General features: G+C 46.4%; 1 protein-coding gene across 1 annotated transcript in view; it reads right to left on the bottom strand.

Annotated features, from left to right (window-relative positions):
- Nucleotides 1-22,594, bottom strand: part of BCAR3 (BCAR3 adaptor protein, NSP family member) — a gene marked incomplete at its 5' end in the record, with an annotated part of 105,804 nt that overhangs the window by 71,639 nt on the left and 11,571 nt on the right. Inside the window, one exon of the mRNA XM_081087743.1 lies at nucleotides 4,315-4,354. Within this exon, the coding sequence (XP_080943869.1) occupies nucleotides 4,315-4,354 (40 nt within the window). The remainder of the gene's footprint in view (nucleotides 1-4,314; nucleotides 4,355-22,594) is intronic.

The following is a 22,594-nucleotide window of genomic DNA, read 5'->3' as shown; positions in this document are numbered from 1 at the left end:
ACTCAACATGAAATGCCACCCTCATTCTCTCCACAGGGCAATTTTATGACCGAGAGCCGCAGGTTAATAAAGAGCCCCTTCCCATTGGCTAAAACACCTGCCCCTCCAGCCTATCACAAAGAGGATCCTAACTGTGCTGCCCACCCCTGGTTGCTCATGGCCAGGAAGATGGAACCCACAGAGAGGCTGGTCGGCCTAAGGTCTCCTGCTGTGGGAACACAGTGTGGGCCACGTGCCCCTCCGTGGGACCCTGAGGGGTGGTGTGACTCGGAGGCTCCTCCCGGAATGCTATCTGGGAAGACTACCACACTGAGCTATTACCATTTATTCACATCTCAGTACAATAATTTTATCAAATTTTGATGGGAGTGAAAATGTGGCAAAAACCAAATGGGCAATAAACCGGGAAAACAACCCAGAAGGTGAACTGTACTACACAATTTTGCTTAGAGCTATTTCCCCCATTAAAAAAAAAAAAAAAAAGCTAGTTTTATCTAGGGTAAGGTATGCTAGGTACGCAGAGGAAAATTCCTGGGCTGCACACCACTAGCCAGTCACTCACGACTAAAGAGCAGGAGGAAGGCGGAGCTGCTGTGGAGGTTTCTGTTTTTTGTTTTGTTTTGTTTTGTTTTTTTTTACCTGGAAGGAGTGGCTTCAGATTCAGCCGAAGAGAATCCATTACTGTTACACAGAGGGACCTCGTGTTTATAAAAACAGTTAACATCAGACATGCAAGGCAATCGTGTTTTGAGTTACTGTGAGGGAAAAAATATGGGAGAGGAGAGGGCTAGGAAAACAAGGAAAATGTAGAAAAAGAAGAAAAAAAGGGGGGGGAATAAAACTCCCCCTTCTAATGGTCAGAATTAAAGAGAGAGAAATAGTGGAGAGTGAGCTTGCTAAGTCGCCAGCTCCTGTGGACCTGGCTCCAAGGTCTTATCGCATCGGACACGGAATTCAGCGGGAGTGTCTGATGCTGCCGGGCGCCAGCAGGAGAGCAGCCGGGCGATGGAAGAACCACCACACAGCGGCTTCCCAGCCTCACATGCCCCTCCGTTCACAGGGAGCGACCGGTAGCTTAGCAACCAGGCCAGTCCTTTCCCCGCTGCACTGTGTGCTGCGATGCAAAGTGCGGGAGTGCCAGCAGGACCCAGAGTACAAGCTGGACAGAAATGCATTTGGGATTCGTTCTCTACCCAGCGTTCTCCTGCCACAACCGGCAGCCCTATCATCCTACTTGTTACGCGTCAGCATCAATGCCTCCTCTCCCCGAGACCCAAGGAGGCAAGGCGGCCCCAGATTGCTCTCCCATGTCTGCGCACTGGGAACACCAGGTGAAGACCCTTAGCAAGTCTCCAATGGAAAGGAGAGAGGCATTTGGAGACAGAGAGAAACCTGGGGCCAGAGCTCCCGACAGGATGAGCATTGCTGTCTGTTGGCCACACCTGGGTGCTTCCACTGCCGCGTCGAGACTCAGCGACCACGCACGCCATTCTGAGGCCGCACCGAGTCCCTAAAAAGTTGATATCTTGACTCTTGTTCATTAGGCTGATAAATGAACCTGACCGTTCCCAGGTGGCTCCCACAGGATGTAACATATTTTTCATAGAATCTCTACTTCTCTCCATGCCCAAGAGGCAGGACGTGCACAAGGGGGGTGTAGGGAACAAACAGCTCAAAGTCAGGAAGGCCACCTGGGCCCCATTTTATCACAGCTCTCTCACCTCGCGTTCTTCTTCGGCCCCTCCAGTCTGGGCGCCAGGTAACAGATCCGTAAGGCTCGAGAGGGCGCTAAGCCTGAGAAATGGTCGGGTGGGCTGAGGGCCCAAGGAGACTGACTCAGGGAGCCACTCAGACCTGGAACCTGCTCTCAGAGCTTCAGGGCCCACAGAAGCAAATGGGAATATGCTACATTCACCCAACGAATAAATCCCAAGCCAGCCCTCCACACCAAGGGCAAAGTCAGAGAGAAATCTGTGATGTATCCAGGAGGGTCAGAGAGACCTCGTTTATCCAACCAGATTCAGACACGGTTAGGAGCAGAGAGCAACCTTCAGAACACCTTCGCAAGTCCTTGAAAAGGAGAGCCCCCTGGAGCCACCGAGAGCCATTCTGTCATGTCTCATGGCTGGGGAGGCAGGGAGAGCCCCGCTAGAGAGAAGCCCTGGCAACCCCAGTACCTCCTCAGTCAACTAGACTCCAGTCACAAAGACCGACATTCACGGGCCAGACGCAATAGCTTAGCTAACACTAAAACAGGTCACACCAAAAGTCTATGTTTAGCTTTAGAATTCACCACTGGATTATCTTAAAAGGTTTGGACTTTTGTAAAAGAAAAAGCTGAGTTATTGGAGTAAGGGGAGGGGCTGTGCTTGCTGAGCACGCCGGAGTGAGCCTGCAGTGGAGACGGCCAATTTCTGAAACACGGCAGGGAGTGAGTCGTAAGGGCTGCTGTGAATAATTGTAGGGCAATTTAGGCTGCGGTCAAGTCAAATCTCAGTCTGTGAGCAGCGTCCCCTAACGCTTTGCAGAGCACAACCTGCAGGAGAGCATGTGGGAGGCATCCGGGAGGGAGGGAGACACAGCACTGACAGAGCTCTGGCCAGATTCCGACGGAGTGGCCCTGCTGGCTCAGGATTACACATTTGCTCCTGGGACACTGCCGTTCAGACACAGACCCATGCCAACACACTTCATGATGACTGCCTCACGTGACCAAGAGGTTCCACTATAGCTCCCGCCTGTACCGTCCATCCTCTAGTCTAAGGGACAACACGCCAAAACCCTGGGGCAGGTACAGGCCCACGGAAAAGCAACAGGCCGAGTTCTCCCCAAGTGGGATGCTGCTCTGGGAACAATGAAGATGACTGTGGCTCCTCAGAGGCAAGCTCCTTAAATCCTAACTCCTTCCATGATTTCTCCTAAAAATTATTATCTTTCTTTGTGCTCTCTGTGCTAGGTTTCCATAAGCTTCCTTAAATTCTCTCTTCCATAAGCTTCTATTTGGCTTAACATAGATGAAGTGGGGTTCTGTGACTTATAACCAACCAATTTTCCACAGCTGCTAATTTCTCTTAAGAAATTGTATGTTTTCCCCCTTCATATTATAATTAAAAATATTATAAGAAAAAATTAATCGTGATGTCATAAATAAAGATACCAGGTGTGACAAATCAGAATTCTCTTTTCTGTAGTAGGTACCAGATTTAATGACAGTTCTCAAAAATAAAATAAAGCAAACATACACACCCGAAAAATGGGGTGGGGAGCAGAGGGAAGAAATGAAAAGCCCCCTTTCTTTCTGCTCAGAAGGAAAACAGGGTTCAGAAGCATCAACTACTTATAAGCACTGAATGTCGGCCCCACTGGAAGGTAAGGTGTGAGCTCAGCTCACAGCTCCAGATCCGCCACTGACAGGTGGTGGCGGTGGAGAAGGAAAGGATGACGCAGAAAACCTCAGGGCACCTTCAGTCCTCGCCGAGGATAAACACGGTTCACAGTTCCTCACCCACCATTCCCAAATCCAAAATTCTCTAAGAACTGGGATTTTAAGAATAATTCATTTGGCTGCCAAACAAACCTGACCTCATTTGGTGGCAAAACATGACCTGAACTACATAAAATCATTTGTGATCTCTTTCTCCTATTTAGGGTGAAATTCTCCCATTTCACTGCTGAATTCATGAGTTTGATAAAGGGGAGCTAGCTGACCCTAGAGCCCTTTGGGGTGAGATATATATATATGTGTGTATATATATGTGTGTGTGTGTATATATATATATATATATATATATATATATATATGTATAATCTACCTACCTACCATATTACATTTCTTTTAAAATTCTGAATTTTAAAACACACCTGGCCCTAAGAGTTTCAGATAAGAAGAAAAGACTCTAGAGCAGGGGTGGGCAAACTTTTTGACTCGAGGGCCACAATGGGTTCTTAAACTGGACCGGAGGGCCGGAACAAAAGCATGGATGGAGTGTTTGTGTGAACTAATACAAATTCAAAGTAAACATCATTATATAAAGGGGTACGGTCTTTTTTTCAATAGTTTTATTCATTTCAAACGGGCTGGATCCGGCCCTCGGGCCGTAGTTTGCCCACGGCTGCTCTAGACTATACTGGGATGAGGTAAGATCCCTACAAAGTTTACTAAAGACCTGAAACAGTCAAATTATCTCCTGGTTGTTTCCATCGCATCAGCTTCCCACACAAGCCAGACAGTAGCGTCACTTGGCAACACTGTGTTAAAAAATGGGAAATCCATTGCTTAGGGTCATGATTACATGTTAAATTCTGGTTTCCTACCTTCACATATTCCAGAGTTGGGTCCAGAAGTTGCTGATCCCTGAAAAGAGAAAACAAAAATATGAGAACCATTGGGAACATGCATTCCTGCACTGAGTAAAATGTATCCAACAATATCTCACCCTATCCATCCAAATTATTAAGATGGGCCCACCTCCCAGACAATACTCAGGAAGTGAGAGCAGACACCAGTTCCCTTCATGGTGTGTGTTGGGTGGGTGGGGGTAGGGTACCACCATGACCTCAGTCTAGAAGCTCTATATATTCTGTCAGGTTCAGCCTCCAAATGTTGGACTCTTTCCATGTGGTGATTCTAGGTTCACTAGAGCATAACAATTAGCCTTCAAGTCTGAGGCAAAGAGCTTGGAGGAGGACAGAGGTGGGAGTGAAGCAGGGCTGGCTGCCCATGCAGGCAGCAATCTAACCCGGCAGCTGTGTCGCATCCACCTTGACAGAAGTAAAGGGAGGCTCCAGTAGGCAAGGCGCTGCCCAAGGTCACCCAGCACCCAGCAGTGAGAGAGAACTGTGCCCAGTTCTGCTTTTAAACCCTTCTCTCCTCTCTCTCTCTCTCTCTCTCTCTCTCTCTCTCTCTCTCTCTCTCTCTCTCTCTCGTCTCTTTTATGGCTGACTTGATTGGCCACCCATTCCTGGTGTCAAGCTGAGCAATTCGCTCTAATTTTCTTCGGTGTTCCATTATTTGTTTCTCTCCCGCCTACTGTCTGCTCGTGTTTATCATAATAAAACTCTAGGGCTGACCAGACAATTAAACAGCAGCGATGGCACTGAGGATGCTCTTACTATAGAAAGCAGAAGAGGGTCTGACTAAGGCAAAGGGAAGGGGGGTCGAGACCTGAGACGATGCTCCCAGTGCTTGAGGAGTTACAGCAAGGCAGCCCCTCAACGAGGACGTGCAGAGACAGCTGCCTCCGGAGGCCTAAACTTCGAAACAACCCGGCCCTGCACAGCGCGATCATTTTGAAAGGACACGATGGCTCCGAAGCCTATAAAACTCATCTTCTTAAGGAGGCATCTTAGCATATCTACATCAAGAACTCGTCGGCCTGAAGGCAGGGGGCACTCCAACAAGCAGCCGTCTGCAGGTCTGGCTGCGTCCAGGGCTTTGGAGAGACTCTGGGAATCAGCAGGTCTACTCCCTAGAACAGCAGCAGCCAAGCCCCAGCTCAGGGACACAACCAGTTTGGGGGTGGGAAGCCCTTCTTGGCCTGGCTTGACTGCCTGGTGAGGGCAGCTCACAGAGCACAGAGCACAGGGCACAGGGCACAGGGCACAGGGCACAGGGCAGAGGGCACAGGGCACAGGGCACAGGGCAGAGGCAGGCTGGCACCGAGATGCTCTCTGCGTGCAGGCAGCTGAGGTTCTGAAATGAGTCCCTTTGTAGAACCAAAGCACCAGCGAAGAGCTTAGGCTCACAGGTCCTGGTTGCATTCCCATCAGAGGGGTACACATCACTTTCAGGGCGAGGCACTCACTTTGCCTGCAAGCTGGCATTTTCCCCAAAGCTGCTGAGTCTGCCTGCTGGGCCTGGCCCCATCCTGCAGATGTAAATCTCTGTGGAACCACCCAGCCAATGACTAAAAACTTTGTCGGCGGAACTCTGGCCATGGTGTTCCCCTTTATGTTCTTGAACCCCTGGTTTTCTACTGAAGTAACTTTTAGGCGAATAGTCATTCAGTCTTATGCTAATTATCTGAGCCCAGTGGTCAGGCTCATGCGTGCAGAAAGATGTTAGAGCCACTGAAATGCTATTTCTCATCTTCTTCAAATTTCTATTAATACATACGTGTCTCGATGCATGGATAAACAGTATAGGATGTGAGCTGTTTAAATCAATGGTTCTCAAATGATTTTGGTTTCAGGATCTCTTTATGCTCCAAGTTAGTGAGGATCCCAAAGACCTTTTGTACATATGGAATGTACCTACTGATTACTGATCACAGAAATTAAAACTGAGAAATTTTCAAATTTTTAATCAATTTACATGTTAAAAGTAAACCCATTATGTGTTTAAATAAGTAGCATTTTTATAAATAATGGATATGTTTTTCGTAACAGAAATTCATTCAGTAATGAGAAGAGTGATGTTGTCTCACATTTTTGCAAATCTTTTTACTGTCTCCTATCTACTTCCATATTCAAGTAGACACGTCTTGGTTGAAGTAAATGAAGAAAATCCATCTCATACACACATGTAATTGAACAAGGGAGGGGTATTTTAATAGACGGTTCAGTTACTTGTGGATATTCTTTGATACCATACCAATCGTGCAAGTGGCAGTTTATTAAACATTGGCTGTAAAGTGGAATCTGAAACCATATCTCTCCTCTTTTGCATCTGTCTTGCACCTTGTTTTAGCCACACGTGATTGCGTAACCACTCTTCTAGCAAATCCTGGTTCACTGAATTATGCAGCTATTCTAAATGTTGACCCATTTCATTATAACATAAAAAAGGAATCCCAAGTTAATGTCATCATTGACCTCATCAGAAGTAAATAAGTATTGGGAAGCAGGGAGCGCATGGTGGAGGAGATAAATGTTCCAAAGTTCTCGTTTTCACTTGAAGGCTTGAATTTTGTCATTGGCAGCTAACACTGTCAAATATTTTTTTTTGAACTTCATTTCACTCCTTTTGGGGGGAATATCGGCCAAACAGCAAGACCATACAGTTATGATTTGCAATTTTAACTCTTTTTTTAGGTGCTCAAATGTCATTCTCTTGGTAAATTCTTTTTAGAATTTTGTCCAGGACCTGTTCTTCTCGCCAGATTTAGCTGTAAACTCCTTCTGCTTTCACATGTGAAAGCTGAAACATTCCTCTCTCCCTTTCTCTAGCGATGCACCTGAAAACTCTCTAAGTTCCCTCAGGGTAACCGCTCAGACTCTCAGGAGTGGGATAACCCACTTGGAGCAGGCCAGGTGCTGTGCCCGGGGGCTCCTGAAGGTTTGTAAGGTCCCCACTCAGAGATGGGATGACCTCAGGGCAGGCCTGTGCTCTTCCCACCACCCTGTTCTCCCGCCCACGGACCCTGTGCCCGGGAGCCTGGGTGTTCTCCCAAAGGCCCCTCCTTCCTTGGATGAGCTCCCGGGTTCCGTTTGATCGCCCATCACACACACTCTTGGCAGAAGAGAAGGAAACCAAAGGCGCTGGTCAGGGGTAAACTGAAGTCCCCTTTTGACCCTGCCCCCAAATGAACTCCACTAAGGGAGCCCTGTTCCGAGAGCAGAGGGGAATCCAGTGTTCTCAGGGTCTAGTTCAGGACTCCTAGGGTGCCCTAGTGGGTCCTCATATTCTCCTCCTCATCCTTTTCAGAGACGCAAGGGAGGGAATGTAAGGAGCGTAAACAGAACCGAGTGAGTGTGCTACAAATCCAAAAGCTTTAAAAATAATTGCCTCCAACCAAACTAAAATGATATTTAAATGCAGAAGTGTTGCGTCTCCTTCCTCAGCCTGCCCCTGATCCCAGCTAACCAGGGAGACATGAGCTAGAAAACATAGCAGTTGGCCCTGTAGCCCTAGCCACTAATTTTAAATAGGATATCCAATTATTCATACAAGACTGTGCAGCAAACACTTCTTGAACCACAGATTTATATTCTCCAACAGAGATCACTGGAAAACAAACAGAGGAACTTGGCAATATAAATAAAAAGTTGTGTTTTTTTTACATCGTGTTTTCTTTTTTTTAAATGAATCCCCACCCATGTGGATCCATGATGCTGTGTGCATCTCTCTTTACAACTGCAGTCTGGCAGGCGTCCCCAGCCCCCCGCGAGGCCTGCGGCCCCTCACTGGACGGTCCACAGACCGCAGGAAAGCAGCAGGGTGAAACCGGACTCGCCTGTTATTTTGTCCTTAAGTGTATTGAGTTTTAAATAACATCACTGTGTTTATTCCAGTTAAGTCACTCTTTCCACTATCCCACTTTCTTGAGTGCATACCGAAGGATGTCTAGTTGGGATATATTTATTATTTCAGCTTGTTTCTCATCTGTGACCAGGTTAATAATTTTCTCCCTCTTAAAAGGACACTTGATCTGTAAGTGTTTGCTGTTTTGAGCTAAGAGGTTTTCTATCTTGAATGCGCAAGAAAAATTTCCCTAACAGGGATCTTCCCCAAGTGGTTGGAATACAGATAGGGAAGGAAGTACCCTATGTCTGTCTTAAGTCACACAAAGTTTTAAATGAATGAATGTTTAATTCTTTAAATAGTACAAAATAAAGTAATGGCTAACATGCTGCCAAACAAATGTCCTTTTATTTTATTTATTTATTTTTTAAAATATATTTTTATTGATCCCAGAGAGGAAGGAAGAGGGAGAGAAAGAGAGACAGAAACATCCATGATGAGAGAATCATGGATCGGCTGCCTCCTGCAAGTCCCCCACTGGGGATCGAGCCCTTTCAGTTTGCAGGCCGACGCTCTATCCACGGAGCCAAACCGGCCAGGGCAACAAATGTCCTTCTAGATATACATAAAAAGGGACCACTGGTAATAAAATGGTTACTTCATGTAATGGGGGAATGTGAGAAACGAGGAGGACAAATGCTCCCCTAAAACCCACACACAAGAGGAATTCACAGAGCTGGCACCGGTGGCATAGTGTCTGCATCCCAGCTCACTACACAGTGCTTATTTATACATGGTCTCTCCCTCCCCAAGAGTACGGACCTGTCTACTTCATGCCCAGTATCTTCCGTACTTCCTACACGCATCCCACAAACATCATGGAGCACCTACAATATGCCATGCACGAGGCCAGACCCCGGAAACACAGGAATCCAAGACAAAGGCCCTGTCCTCAGGCAGATCTCAGGCAGTGGGGAAGGCAGAGCCAAAGATCCAAACAGCTCAAGTTAGAGAGAGGGTGTCAGTGAGAGAAACACACCAGGAAGAAGCCTTTCTACAACATCTGCGCCACGTTTTAGGGCCGAGTAGGACTTGTCCCAGTGAAGAAGCTGTGGGGTAGGTGGTGATGAGAAATGACCAGGCAACAAGAGAAGCATGTGCAAACACATGGGGCCGTGAGACAGTAAGGTGCATTTGGGGAACCCTAAGTGCTCGGGAGTTAGTGCCACCTTAGTGCAGGCGACCGTCACCTGCCACCTGAATCCTGCAAGACCCTCCCAGCTCCACTCCAGCTCCACCATCTCCACACAGCAGCCAGAGTGGCCCTTACTCATACCAGGTCTCCCCCGCACCCCCAACCTCCATTCAGAATCCTCTAATGGCTCCCATCCACCCCGAACAAAACCCCGAAGTCCTCACCGCAGCTGTTGAGGCTCCGGTTGGCATGAGCCCAGCTAGCTCTCCAACCTCACTGTGATAGGTAGAATCTGAGGATGCCTCCTTCCAAGATTCCCATTCCCTGGTGAGTCAATCAAGCACTAAGAATGCTGTGAGGGGATTTCGCAGATGTAACTAAAGTCCCAAATCAGCTGACATTAAGATATGACAATTATCTGAGTGGACTTGACTTGAAGAGTGAGAGGGAACTGACATAAGGAATCCTGTTGTTGGTGTGACATGATGAGAGAGCCTGCGAAAGGCCCATGGCATGGAACTTGGAGTGGCCCCTGGCAGACAGCCAGGAAATGGAGACCTCAGTCCTGCAACCATAAGAAACTGAATTATGCTGACAAGCTGAATGATGGTGGGGAGCAGATTCTTCCCCAGAGAATCTGAAATTAAAAGGGGGCATGATCATAGGTACAAAAGAGCATAGAAAGAGAATACTATGAACATCTTTATGCCTAAATTTGAAAGCTTAGGAAAAATTAACAAATTCCTAGAAAATAAATTAAAACTAAGACTCAAAAAACGAACAGAAAATCTGAATAGTTCTATGACCATTAAAAAATGGAATCCGCAGTTCAATGTCTTTCCACAGGCCTATATGGTTTTACTATCTAGCAAGTTCTGCCAAATTTTGGAATTATTTGTTACTTGAAAATTGTAAAAACTCTTCAAGAGACTTGAAAAAGATATTATAATCTTGATACAAAAACCAGACAAGACCAAGAAGGGAAAAGAAAGTAAAGGCTAACCTCACAATGAACAGATATGAAAAATCCTAAGCAAATATTGACAAACCAAATCCAAGAATCTATAAAGATACATCATAACCAAATTGGGTTGACTCAAAAATATAGGGCCAGTTTAACATGAGAAATTCTATTAATATAATTTATCACATTGACACATTAAAGGAGAAAAATCATTTGGGCATCTGATTGATAGGGTGAAAGGGATTTTTTTTAAATATATTTTATTGATTTTTCACAGAGAGGAAGGGAGAGGGATAGTCAGAAACATCAATGAGAGAGAAACATCGATCAGCTGCCTCCCACACGCCTCCCACTGGGGATGTGCCCACAACCAAGGTACATGCCCTTGACCGGAATCGAACCTGGGACCCTTCAGTCCACAGGCCAACACTCTATCCACTGAGCCAAACCAGTTAGGGCTGAAAGGCATTTTTAAAAAAATCATCTTTTCATGATCTTTACAGGGAGAAAGTTAATTCTCCACAAATTAGATATAGTAAAAACACACACCTCCATAACCTGACAAAGGGCATCTTTATCAAAACCCCAAAACCTCAGCAAGTATCATTCTTAATGGTGAAGAATTAGAATCATTACTATAATCAATCAATCAATCAGTCAATTAATCAGCAACAAGACTAGGGTTCCACTATTACTGCTTCTGTGCGTCACTGTCCTGGGGGTCCAAGCCAGAACAGTTAAATAAGCAAAAGAAATAAAAGGTATAAGAACTGGAAAAGGGAGAATAAAACTGTCATGATTCACAACTAAAAACTGTCAACATAGAACACTCAAAGAATCTATACAGACCTTATAAGGAAGTAGAGCAAGGTTCCTAGATATGAAGCACTGTGCAAACACTTGAGAGATTTAAAATTTACTGATGGGAGGGACTAGGGAGATCTTGCTTTGTGGGTGTTCATTCATCACAAGTGTATGCATTCCTAGAACACTTAACTGAAATGTAAGATGAAAAGGCAGGGTGTGTCTGACCAGTAGGCCGTCTGTTTACCTGAAGTAGTGGGTCCAACGAGAAATAAACACTGCAGCCTCAGGGTCTACTGGTTTACCATTCTTAATAGACCCATGCACCAGGGCATGCAACACAATCAGGAAAGGAGAACCAACAACCAGGAGAAAGCTTGCCCTCCACCAGCAACCTTGTGGCTGCAGCCTTTTTACATGTAAATATGGTTTTGATCTAGTGCCTTCACCCTCCATCCTCCACCTTGAAGCTCCATCAATGTCTCAAAATCTCAGCTGGGGAAAAGCGGGGGTGTGGAGGGATAAAGGGAGGAAGACATGGTAACAGGCTTTAAATCTGCTAAGAATTTGTGTCCACTGGACAATATTCCTTACTAGATCACATGTTCTTTTGGGTAAGATTAATACATGGGGCAGTCTACCATTCTCATTTTATATTTTATTAGATGATATCCTTGGTTCTAAGGCAGCCGTGGGCAAACTACGGCCCACGGGCCAGATCCGGCCCGTTTTAAATGAATAAAACTAAAAAAAAAAAAAAAGACCGTACCCTTTTATGTAATGATGTTTACTTTGAATTTATATTAGTTCACACAAACACTCCATCCATGCTTTTGTTCCGGCCCTCCGGTCCAGTTTAAGAACCCATTGTGGCCCTCGAGTCAAAAAGTTTGCCCACCCCTGATCTAAGGCCTTGCCCATCTCACCAGCCTCATCTTTCCTTGTCCTTTACACTCCAACACATCCAAACTATTGGAATTCCCTGAACCAAGAAGCCTGGAATCCCCATGTCTCCCCACTCATTCCCACCTTTTCTGACCACTCTTTCCCCTGCTCCACCCCGACAACTCAAAGAATTAATGAAATAACATCTCCTCAACACTTCTTTTCTATGCATCATAAAACTTTATAACAACTAATGATAATTCAGTATAGTATGTATACTCTTGCCTATCTCCCTTCTTGGACCATGAGCTCCCCGAGAACAAGGACCATATTTTATTTTATCCTACTTTGTAGCCCCAGGGCACAGTTGCTCCATAAATGTTGGTTTGAATGAATGAATGTATGAATGTGTGGGTCCTCTCCACTGTGTAGGAGACCTAGACCCTGACATTTCCCTTCCACCACACTCCATGGGTTCACCAAGGGAAGAATAATGTAGGAAGAGAGGGAACCGAGAGAGAAAGGTCCTTCTTGGACTGATGGGGTTCCTCCTTAAGGAGGTAACTTAGCCACGGCCCGTGACTGGACTGTGGTGGCCTCAGGCAGAGGCTCCCCAGCACCACTGAGGCCAGATGTTTCCAAAGTGGCACTGCCTGAGAGGCTGGCTGCTTCTGCGGAAAATGAGTCTCTCTGGGCATATTTGAAAGGCCAGGGAGGAGGTTAATCAGGGAGATAACCAGGACAGACAGCATCTACCACAGGGCCATCTGTTTATGGGAAGATGAAAAGAAATAGATGCTTAAGACAGGGCTGGCCTGGTGAGTGAAGAGATGACATCTCTCGGAAAAGTATCAGCCAGTGTGCAGTCAGATGTTCAGGTCCTTACAGATACTGACAATCACATTAAAGTCCCAATAAAGAGATATTTCTTGCTCTACGTGGGGGCATATTATGTGAATAGCCTTTGCTAATTTAAAAAAAGGGATGTAGCTTTAAAAACAGAGAACTATAACACTTTGAGATGTACACTTAGTACAATATATTTTGTTCCTTCACCTTAATGGATGAGAAGAGATTCATTCTCTTACATCTCACCATGTATTTATTGACCTTTGTAAAAACAGGCTTTTTCACTAGCAGTTGACAGGGTTAAGGTTGGTGCTTATTTTATATCCTCCTCCCAGGTTTAACACATGACATGAGAAGTTCCTTTTCACAAGTACTAAGAACCTTGGGGACAGTTCTTAATGATTAAACCAGCAGATATGTTTTAGAGCAGAGGCGTGGTCTAGACAGAAGCTCCCTGTTCTACTGCAGTGGGGGAATTCATCTTCCCTTTCTGGTGTCTAGGGCTAAAAACATTTACCGGATGTGATCTGGGCAGCCAAGTGTGACCACTTCTCTCAGTCTCATTATTAAACTGCAGTTAATGCTCCTAAGATCACATTAGCCCTTTTGACAACCATAGCACACAGCTGACTCACTCTGAGGCTGGCGTGATCCAAATTCTGGAATGTTGTTCACATGTGGCTATTGAGACAAACCCCATACCTTGACTTTGTTTTTGGACTCTAGAGAAAGTCTTTGCTTCTCCCTACACTCTTTCCAGTTAGATTTGGTCTGTTGTTTGAAAGTGCCAAGATCATTTTTGGATCTCATACCTGTCATTTTGACATATTAGCTATTCCTCCAAGATTCATGTCATCCACCAATGTGATCTGTACGTCAATATTACTGTCTAAATGGGTTTTTAAATTGGCTGGGATGGGGCTGAGGACACAGCCTACAGCATGCTTCATGCACTGTCATCTAGCAGGAATCTTTCTCACCCCAAGGACATCACCAATGACTGGCATTTGCATACACACCTTCTCAACATTCCTCTAATCCACCATCAGAGTAACCCTAGGAAGGAGAGTTAATCTGGTATGACTTGCTTTTCACAAAGCCTTGCTACTTCCTAAGGTTGCTGCTTCCTTTACCAAGTTTCCAAAAGAAATCATTGTCCTAACCACCCCCCCATCCCCCGAATTTGCTGTCAATCTTATCGTTATAGAGATTAACCCTATCTTCCAAGTTCTGTTTTGGAAACGGAAACATCTCTCTGCATCTTTCCTGTAGCTGCTGGCTGCAGCGCTGGTGTGATGGACTCAACCTCAAGTGCTCAGTCTTCTGGGGCCACGGGGCTTCGTCCCACTTGGTGTCTCAGAGCCTCTTGTCATGGCCTCACCCTCTTCCTTCACCTTTACTCTACCTTTTCCAATCACTGAAGTCATTTCCTTGACAAAAAAAAAAAAAAAAAGGAAAGCCGAACAGAAGCTGAGCAGTTTGGTTTCTCTGTTTCTCTCACATTCCCCCTCTCTTTGGTCTTCTTGTTCCGGACATAACTTCTGAAAGCCCTTTGTGTTATCCTTAGCATTTCTCACAATCCTCTGCCCACTCTGCTTGTTTTACAGCCAGTGCCACCCTCTAATCTGGCCCTTGGTTGCACGACCTGACCTTTTCTGCGTCTGGGTCTAAGGCGAGGACAGCGCAGAGGAAGTGTTGGCACAGAGAAGGCAGGCCCTGGGGAAGGGTTAGCCAGAAAGTACAACCTGCAGTCACCTGGTCAAGGAGAAAAAGTGACCTGCGACCTGAAAGATGTTAAGGTCGGAGGTCAAGAAAACCAGACTTCTCATTGGACTAGTGAGATGACACGAAGGGCTACGCTGTGAAGGGGAAGTTAGGTCAGTTAGATCAGTAGCAAAGATAGAGAGAACAGGTGTTGGTGAGGTCAGATGGTTCAAAACGGGCATCCCCTTCTCCTAGGGCCACAAAGTCCTCAAACGGGTTGAGGCCCTGGCCTTCTTTGAATATCCAGCAGCTGGCACAAAGCCTAGCACACAGTCAGGTTCAACGTCCTTGCGAGTGAATTCATCGGCATGGCCCTGGCTCATCGCACCACAGTGGGGATCCGAACAGGAGTCGGTCCAGGCTGGACAAAGTCCTTCACACACACACCCTTCAACTGCAAGGTACCTGGGTGATCTCATCTGTCTTCCTCTTTCAAATTGTGGTAAACACGTTGTCTTTCATTGTTTTGAACTGTTTCCCTTTCAGAGCCTCAGGCCATGAGATCTGTAACCTTCCCTCGACTTGGGGAGTCTTCCTTCCTCTAGCTCAGAGCAGACTGCAAACCAGGGCACATTTCCCTTCCTAGTTGTCACAGACTGTTTACTTCGAAAACTTCAACAGCCGATTCCTGCTTCTGTGAGTCATCTCGATCTCATCTGAAAATACGGCAGTGCCCGATTAATGTACTCATGATGTGTGTGAAAAGAATGGCAATTAAACCATCTCCTCAGGCGGGTTCCCTAATCGTGTTAAAACAGTGCCATCTCACTGTCCTACCTATGACACTAGGGTGAGTCTCTAGGAACCCAAGACTGACACAAAGTGGTCTGGGGTGAGAAAAACTTGACGTGGCCATGGGTTAACCTGCGCTCAGCAGAATTCCAGTGACAGCACTGAGCTAAAAGCCGCTGCTGAAATCTTAACTTGGCAGCAGTCCGCCCAACTGAATAGTCAGAAGAAAAGCCGTATCAAGGCCAGTATGTCTCTTGGCAGGCACCGAGGGTCTGGCATCAGCGGATCAGGCTTCAGGCTGTCTAAGTCCAAACACAGCACTTTTGATAAAAGCAGATGCTTTGTTTGGCTGGTATCTCTCTGCCCTTCCTCCACTCCCACCAGCCCCATCCTCTCCACCCCCGACATTCCCCATCCCCTTCGAAAAAAGCGTGTTTGTAAAAGTTTCTTCTCACTAATTCACAGGCAGAATAAAAGCGCTATAGTTTTGAGATAATGTCCTCAAGGCCTCTAAAAGGAAAGACTTCACCCAGCCAAACAGATAGAAACATATACCTTAGATCTGTCTTCCAGGGCAGGCACCCACCTCCAGGTGGCTGCTCCCCAAAACCTTGGAAGAGCAGCCGTCACCCCACAGGCAAAAGCCTGAATGCCAACCGCAGCTGTCCATTCACCTCTGCTGTCCACAGTGTCCTTAGGAACACATCTCCATGCTGCTGACAGGCCACGGGGAGGGGAGCCCTGGGGATGTGTCTGCTTTAATTAAACCAAAACACTGTATAAAAAAAATCATGTATATGAAAAAAAATGTGCTTTGCTTTATTACATGCTTATGATCTTTTCATATTGAATTTTGTCTCTCATCTAAAAAAAAAAAAGGAAACAAAAGCCTTCCTTTGAACAACACAGCAGCTCCTGCCTCATTTCTCTGCTCTCCACCAGACCGAATGCTCAGCCTCCTCCGCTGACTCCCTGGAAGGGGAGCCCAGGTTCCTCGGGGCTGGCCCTACAGTCCTTCCCTTATGCTTCACAATCTCTCCCTTGGTGACGGCACCCATTTCATTTCTACGCAGACCCCTAACTTCATAACTTTTACTCAGACCTCTCAGAGCTCCAGGCTCATACTACCAAGTGGTGGTGCACATCCCCACGTAGACCTGCATGCATGTCAGACCAGCACACCCAAACAGAGGTCTCCATTCTCTGCTACCTGCTATCTTTCCTCCCCCAAGAAAAAGCAGCCAACCAACCCAATGAAGCCCCGATCCTTTCCCAATATTCCCCATAACAGTAAACAGCCCACCCCACACATCCTGCTGCCGAGCCACCCCAGCACATGCAGCCCTCAGTAAATCAGCAGGCTCCACTTGAATCACCCACCTTCACCACCATCCTGGAGCCACCACCACCTGTTCCCTGCACTTTTGGAACCACCTCCTGCCCTCCCTCCAGCCCCTCTTCCCCCACCAATCAATTCTCCACCGAGAGACCAAATAATCCTCTAAAAACTAAATCAGATCAGGCTATTTATTCCCTTACGTATACCCTTTCAATGTCTCCCTTTGCCCCAGGAAGAAAACCTAAACTCCTTAGCAAGGTCTAGACCGGTGTTGTCTAATAGAAATACAATGTAATTTTAAATTTTCTGATAGCCATTGAAAAGAAATAGGTGAAATTAACTTAAATATTTTCTTTAACCTACTATTTCAAAATTATCCTCTCAATACATAGTAACATAACAAATATTAATGAAGTATTTTGCATTCTCTTTTTATGTTAAATCTTCAAATGTTTCCTCCTCCAGAGAGGCCTTCCCTCCACCAAATCCAAGGGGCTCTCTGATGTACCTTCCTCGTACCTCCTCCTTTTTAAGGTATTTGTTGATGTGTTTGTCTGTGTGCCCCCTAATCTGGGCACTCCCTAAGGACAGGGCCCACATCTATTTCATTCTCCATGGGAACTCCGTACCCAGCACAATGCCTGACACAAAATAAGCTCAATGAACATTCACCAAAGAATAAACAGTGAAGACACTGACATTAAGAATAAGGACGAGCGAGCCAGGGCTGGGCCAGTCCACTGAGAACAGGCTCTGTTTTGAGTCTCAGCACAATGGTGTGGTCTTTCAATGCAGAGCAAGGTGGTTATACCTGTAATCACGAGTGGTGGCCAAGACTCATTGCTATAGGGCAGCTTAGGGCAGACTCGATAGAGGATTCCTGCCAGACTCTGTCAACATGTGGGAAATCTTCTTCTCCAGGAGCCCCCGGCACTGAACGTGATCTCAGGTTACACTCGAGGATTAGGAGTCTCCCAGCGCCAGCTTTCCAGGAGGAAGGAAGGATGAAAACCAACATCTGAGCCCTTTCTTCACGCCAGGTGCCTTCACATGGGATTACACTTGACCTTAATGCTACCCTTTGAGGATATGGAGATCCAGAAAGGTATAGTAACTTATTCTGCAAGGTCACAAGGCTACCAGGTTTGGTTGCAGGAATCAGAGTCAAGGTCACTGGCAGCTTTCTCTGATAGCCACGGCCACATCAGTGTCCCAGCCAAGGCACCGTGGCCTTCACGGTCAGGTGTCACTCAGTAGAGTTGGGGCAGGAGGAGGATAAACTGCTGGTGACCAGGTGGGAGCTGAGAGCAGTGACCTGCTCCAACCAGACCTCAGAAAACTCATGTGAAAATCAGTGTTGACATTCAGCGGAGCCTTCATTTATAGTGCAACACTTCTCAGATGGGAGTATTTCGTCCCCATTTTGTAGTTTAGAACTTGCCCTAGTTCATAGATCTAATAAGTGGAAAAGCAGGGACATGAACAGAGATCTCCGGGTTGCCTGCGTTGCATTTTCTCCTTCTCCCCACAGCTGGAGTTCTCTTACCTCTGAACACTACGTTTGCAGGTGAATCTGGACCACAGACGGTCCAGGCTGCCCAACGACTGGGTCGATTCTGAAAGGTTTCTCCGGCTTCTATAATTTGTAAATAACAGTACAACACGTAAAACCAGAAGACCACGAGTGCTTATCTTTGAGGCCTCCAAGAAGAGCGTGAAATTCTGCATTCAGCCCAACAGCCAGTCTCTCAGGGGCAGACTGGGTGGTGACAGCACTGCAGAGCTGCGAACAGCAGGGTGGCCTGAGGGCTTATCGGTCTTGTGGCTGCGGTCCCAAGCCCATGGCTTCGGTCTCTTTCCAATCAACAACAGCAACTACAACTTCTCCAGCTTCCATCCTTCTGACTAGTCTGGGATGGAACCCAAACCCACACGTAATAAGAGCGCGGATAATCTGTGCCTACACAGCACCTTCTGCTTACAATGCGTTTCCATGGGGACTGAGGGATGCAAAAGACTCTCAGAGTTTCTGACTCTCAGAAGACTAAAATCCCGACCTTTCCCAAACAGCTTGAAGGAGGCCTGGAAAATCATGATTTAAAGCAGGCCTGTCTAAGGTGTGTGTTGGGGGCTGGAAGGTAGAACCCAGAAAAAATGTTGGGCATGACGACATTGTGTAATCTCTGATTGTTTTCTTAGTTGTGGTTTGCAATCAGTTTTTTTTAAAAAATCCTTTCATTTCCCCAGAAGAACAGCTGAGAATGCACAGACCCCAGCCTTTAGGTTCAAATCATCCCTGTCAGTAGAGGGTTAGGACCACAGCGGGCAGCTGGGGGACATTCAGGCATTTCCCATTTTCTGGGCCCCCTCAACCCTGGGATGAGCACGATGCCCAGCAGGGGCCGAGCTCACCCCTGACCCAGCTGCTCCTGCCTCAGCACAGCATGGGCACTGGGCCTGGACATGCACATTCTTCAGAATTCACTAACCCATCCACGACAGTTGCATTCAAACACCGCGGGGCATTTCAAAATGTTAGTAAAACTCAACTTTGAAATTTTAAGAATAAAAATTCAACACATGGACTATTATATTACTTCATAGATACATTCTTGGCCGTTAAGCCATTGCCATTCTGCTAATTCATTCGATGACCTTCTATTAAATAGAATCTATTAATCTATTAAATAGGCTTTTTTCAACTCTAAACCCAACTTTTCTTCTGCTCACGAAAAGCTTCCAATTTGCAGAGAACAGACAGGTCCACATATAAATAAAATGCAGGTGTTTGCATGTGGATCTTCACATTTAGATCCTTCTGATTAACTCTGAGGCAAAGGACTGATTTATTTGCATGTTTGGGGGAACTTGCTTCGTTGGGGAGAAAGCAGTGGTTATAGAATGTGGTGGCTCTGAAGGGGAACAAATGAAAACGATTTTTCACATGACAGCGCTGACACAGCCCAGAGCGAGGTCTGTACATCCAGTTAAGAGAAGAGTCTGCACGGACCCCGTGCCTTACTCCTTTGGTTGAGCTTTGAAGAGTTGACACTGTGACATGGTAGGTTACTTACCACCAGATTTTAACTTGGGATAATTCCGCAGACTTCCTGGCCCCTTTGGGTTAAAACACTTGTGACTAGTCAGTCAGCTCCATTCATGCAAATGAATGAAACATCACATTGTCCTGCCACATGCTCCCACCGCCAAGGGGCAGAGGGAATTAGGCACTCCGCAGCTGTTCCCAGGAATGCGTGCCTCCACGTACCCACAGGCGGGAGAAGGACCCAGAACGTCTCTGAGCGTTGATCCTGTTATCCCAGCAACACAGATATCCAACAACAGGAACCGGTCCCCTCTCCGTCCAAGGAAGGCCCCAGATTCAAATGAAAGTTCACCCTTGAAGATAAATGAATCAAAGGGATACCAGCGAACAACGCTAATGTCAAGAGGAAATCCTGTCTGCAGACCTGTCAGAGAAGCCTCGCTCTGCCTGCGAACAAAGGCTCCCTCTGTGACAGCAAGCAGCAGGTTTAAGAGCGCCCTGGCTTCTCGCTTTGGCCACCTTTCAAAACCACAAGTACATCCAAGGGCAGCCAAGACAACAACAAAGCCAAGAGATACAGTCTCCGCATGAGGAGACCAACTCCCCTCCCAGGCCTGCCTTCTGCCTGGCTCTTGGTGACTGAGGCTTCATTCTCCCCAAGGGGGTGTCGGAGGCCTGGATTCAGACTACGTGGACTGAAGCTTTCCACGCAAGAAGATCGCTTAGTGGATGCTCATGGCTGGCGCCAACATTCTTGGGAGGCTGTGGAGTACAACCCTACAGTACTTTCTGGGTTCTAATCCCAGCTCACTCACCCACTAGGGTCTGATCTTCGGTGCCTCAACATCCCTGAACCATTTTCTTAACTGCAAATGATGATGATGATGGTCATCACCATGATCATGATAAAATTTGCTGTGTCTCTCACACAGAGTTAGGATGTTCAAACAAGATAATTTATGACTATGTCCTTTAAGACATTTTAAAACTATAAAATGTAAGAGCTCATAATTCATGTGAACATGACATGTTTATATTGCAGTTTAATAACGCAACATTTTAGGTCAAAGGGGAAACTTCCTCTGCTTTGCCTGGGATCTCACAGGGTGGATAGTCAATTAATACTCAATTATAATAAAAGTGACCTTCTAATGATTAATAAGGTAAGCATACCTGTTGGGGGAAGACCAAATGTATCAGAGTATTTCACAAGACCAGGAATGCTGCCTGGAGGGCTCCCTCTGCATGGAGGCGGGTACACCTGAGGAGCGCGTCCAGGCTCCTGGTGATGGCCCTACTCTCGTCACGCCAGCACCAAAGGTGACACAAAGGGAGGTTTTCACATTTGACATCCAGGCAAGTCGTAAAATTAATTCCTAAATTCACTATGAAAAGAAGCAAGTAAGGCCACAAAAGTTGACTGGAAACAAACCCTGTAAAATACCAATATTCCCATTAACGGTAGGCCTAACTAGTCTTCGGACCCTGAAGACAGAGATTCAAAACTCTAACTTGCAAACAGACGTGGCTCCCAGCTTCGCGGGCTGAGTGAGCTGGGGCAGTGGGCGGCGAGTGTCACCGCTCCTTCTGGGCTGCAAGCGACGAGTTAGGAATAGAAATGCTGTTCCCCTCCGGGTAGCTCCCTGTGGCACCTCAGGCACCCCCACCCCCCGAAACCCCGGGTTCTCAATCAATCTGCTTGTCTCTCATTTTTCACACACACAAACTTTGTTTCTATCGCGGCTTGCTCCTGAAGGAATTGAGATAGCTTATAATCTTATTAGGACTACTTCAAGGGATTAAAAAAGAAGAAGAAAATAAGGAACTTTAAACTCCTCAAAATTGGGATCACTTTGGAGGATGTAAAACAATGTGTTAGGTCATTAAAAATAGTACTAAGACTGATGAGTGGGGAATAGGACTTTGTGATCCTTTGACACACAACCACATGCCTGCTCAGCATAATTGTAAAAGATCCGCATTCGCTGCTTCCTGTATTTGCCGGTAACAATAAGATATTTTAAATTGAGGAAAAAAGATGTGACTTAGGATAAACACAGCCCTGAGTCATAAACAAACCCACGCCAGCCGAGCTTGCTAAGACTCCCACCACCTGGACTTCAGACTGAGGACCTGCGCCCAGTGCCCTGATTAGATCTTTTTACAGAGATGAGACCTCTCCATCCAAGTCAGTTTTCCAATCAAAAAGCTTTGAAGTCCTGGCAGGTTGACAGCCTGGACCTTGGATGTTTATCAAGAACTTCCTCAAGATAGGAAGAGGGCTCCATGACCACCCCAGCCCCTGGCGTGTCCCCCTGTAAGAGCTGGCACGCCGCCAGGGCCTTAGAACTTTAAGAAATGTGTTTGTGAGTTGTCTCTGTGTGGTAATTAGTAGATATCCAGCTCACTATAAAGTTTAAAAGATAAAAAGTGGCCACAGGAAGCCGGGGAACAGTTTGCTCTGAGTCCACATTGTGGAGCCTGGCATTTGTGATTCTTTTGGGGTGACCAGACGTTATTTTCCTTTGCTGCCTCATAGCTCCACGAGAGGGAGGAATGACGGCTCCCCTTCTGCACCCCACCTGCTACGTTCCAACGATGCGATATGAGCAATGCTGTGTACAGGCTGGGCCTCCACATTCACCTTCTCATCAGCAGGCTCTCTGAGTGGGGAGGCCACCCACCTAGGTTTTATGTCCAGGCCTTCTAATGGTTCTCCCTGGGGAACCTTCTGGTCTGATGTCAGAAACATTTCAGAGCTCTCTAATGTTTTCTACAGAGAATACCTGGGCCTCCTTAATTTCTTCTTGTACTCCTGCGGTACTAAAACTAAT

Source organism: Myotis nattereri (genome assembly GCF_964212035.1).
Source record: "Myotis nattereri genome assembly, chromosome: 3".
Taxonomy (NCBI): domain Eukaryota; kingdom Metazoa; phylum Chordata; class Mammalia; order Chiroptera; family Vespertilionidae; genus Myotis; species Myotis nattereri.
The sequence above is the reverse complement of the archived record's forward strand: the minus strand, read 5'-3'. Positions and strand labels throughout refer to the sequence as shown.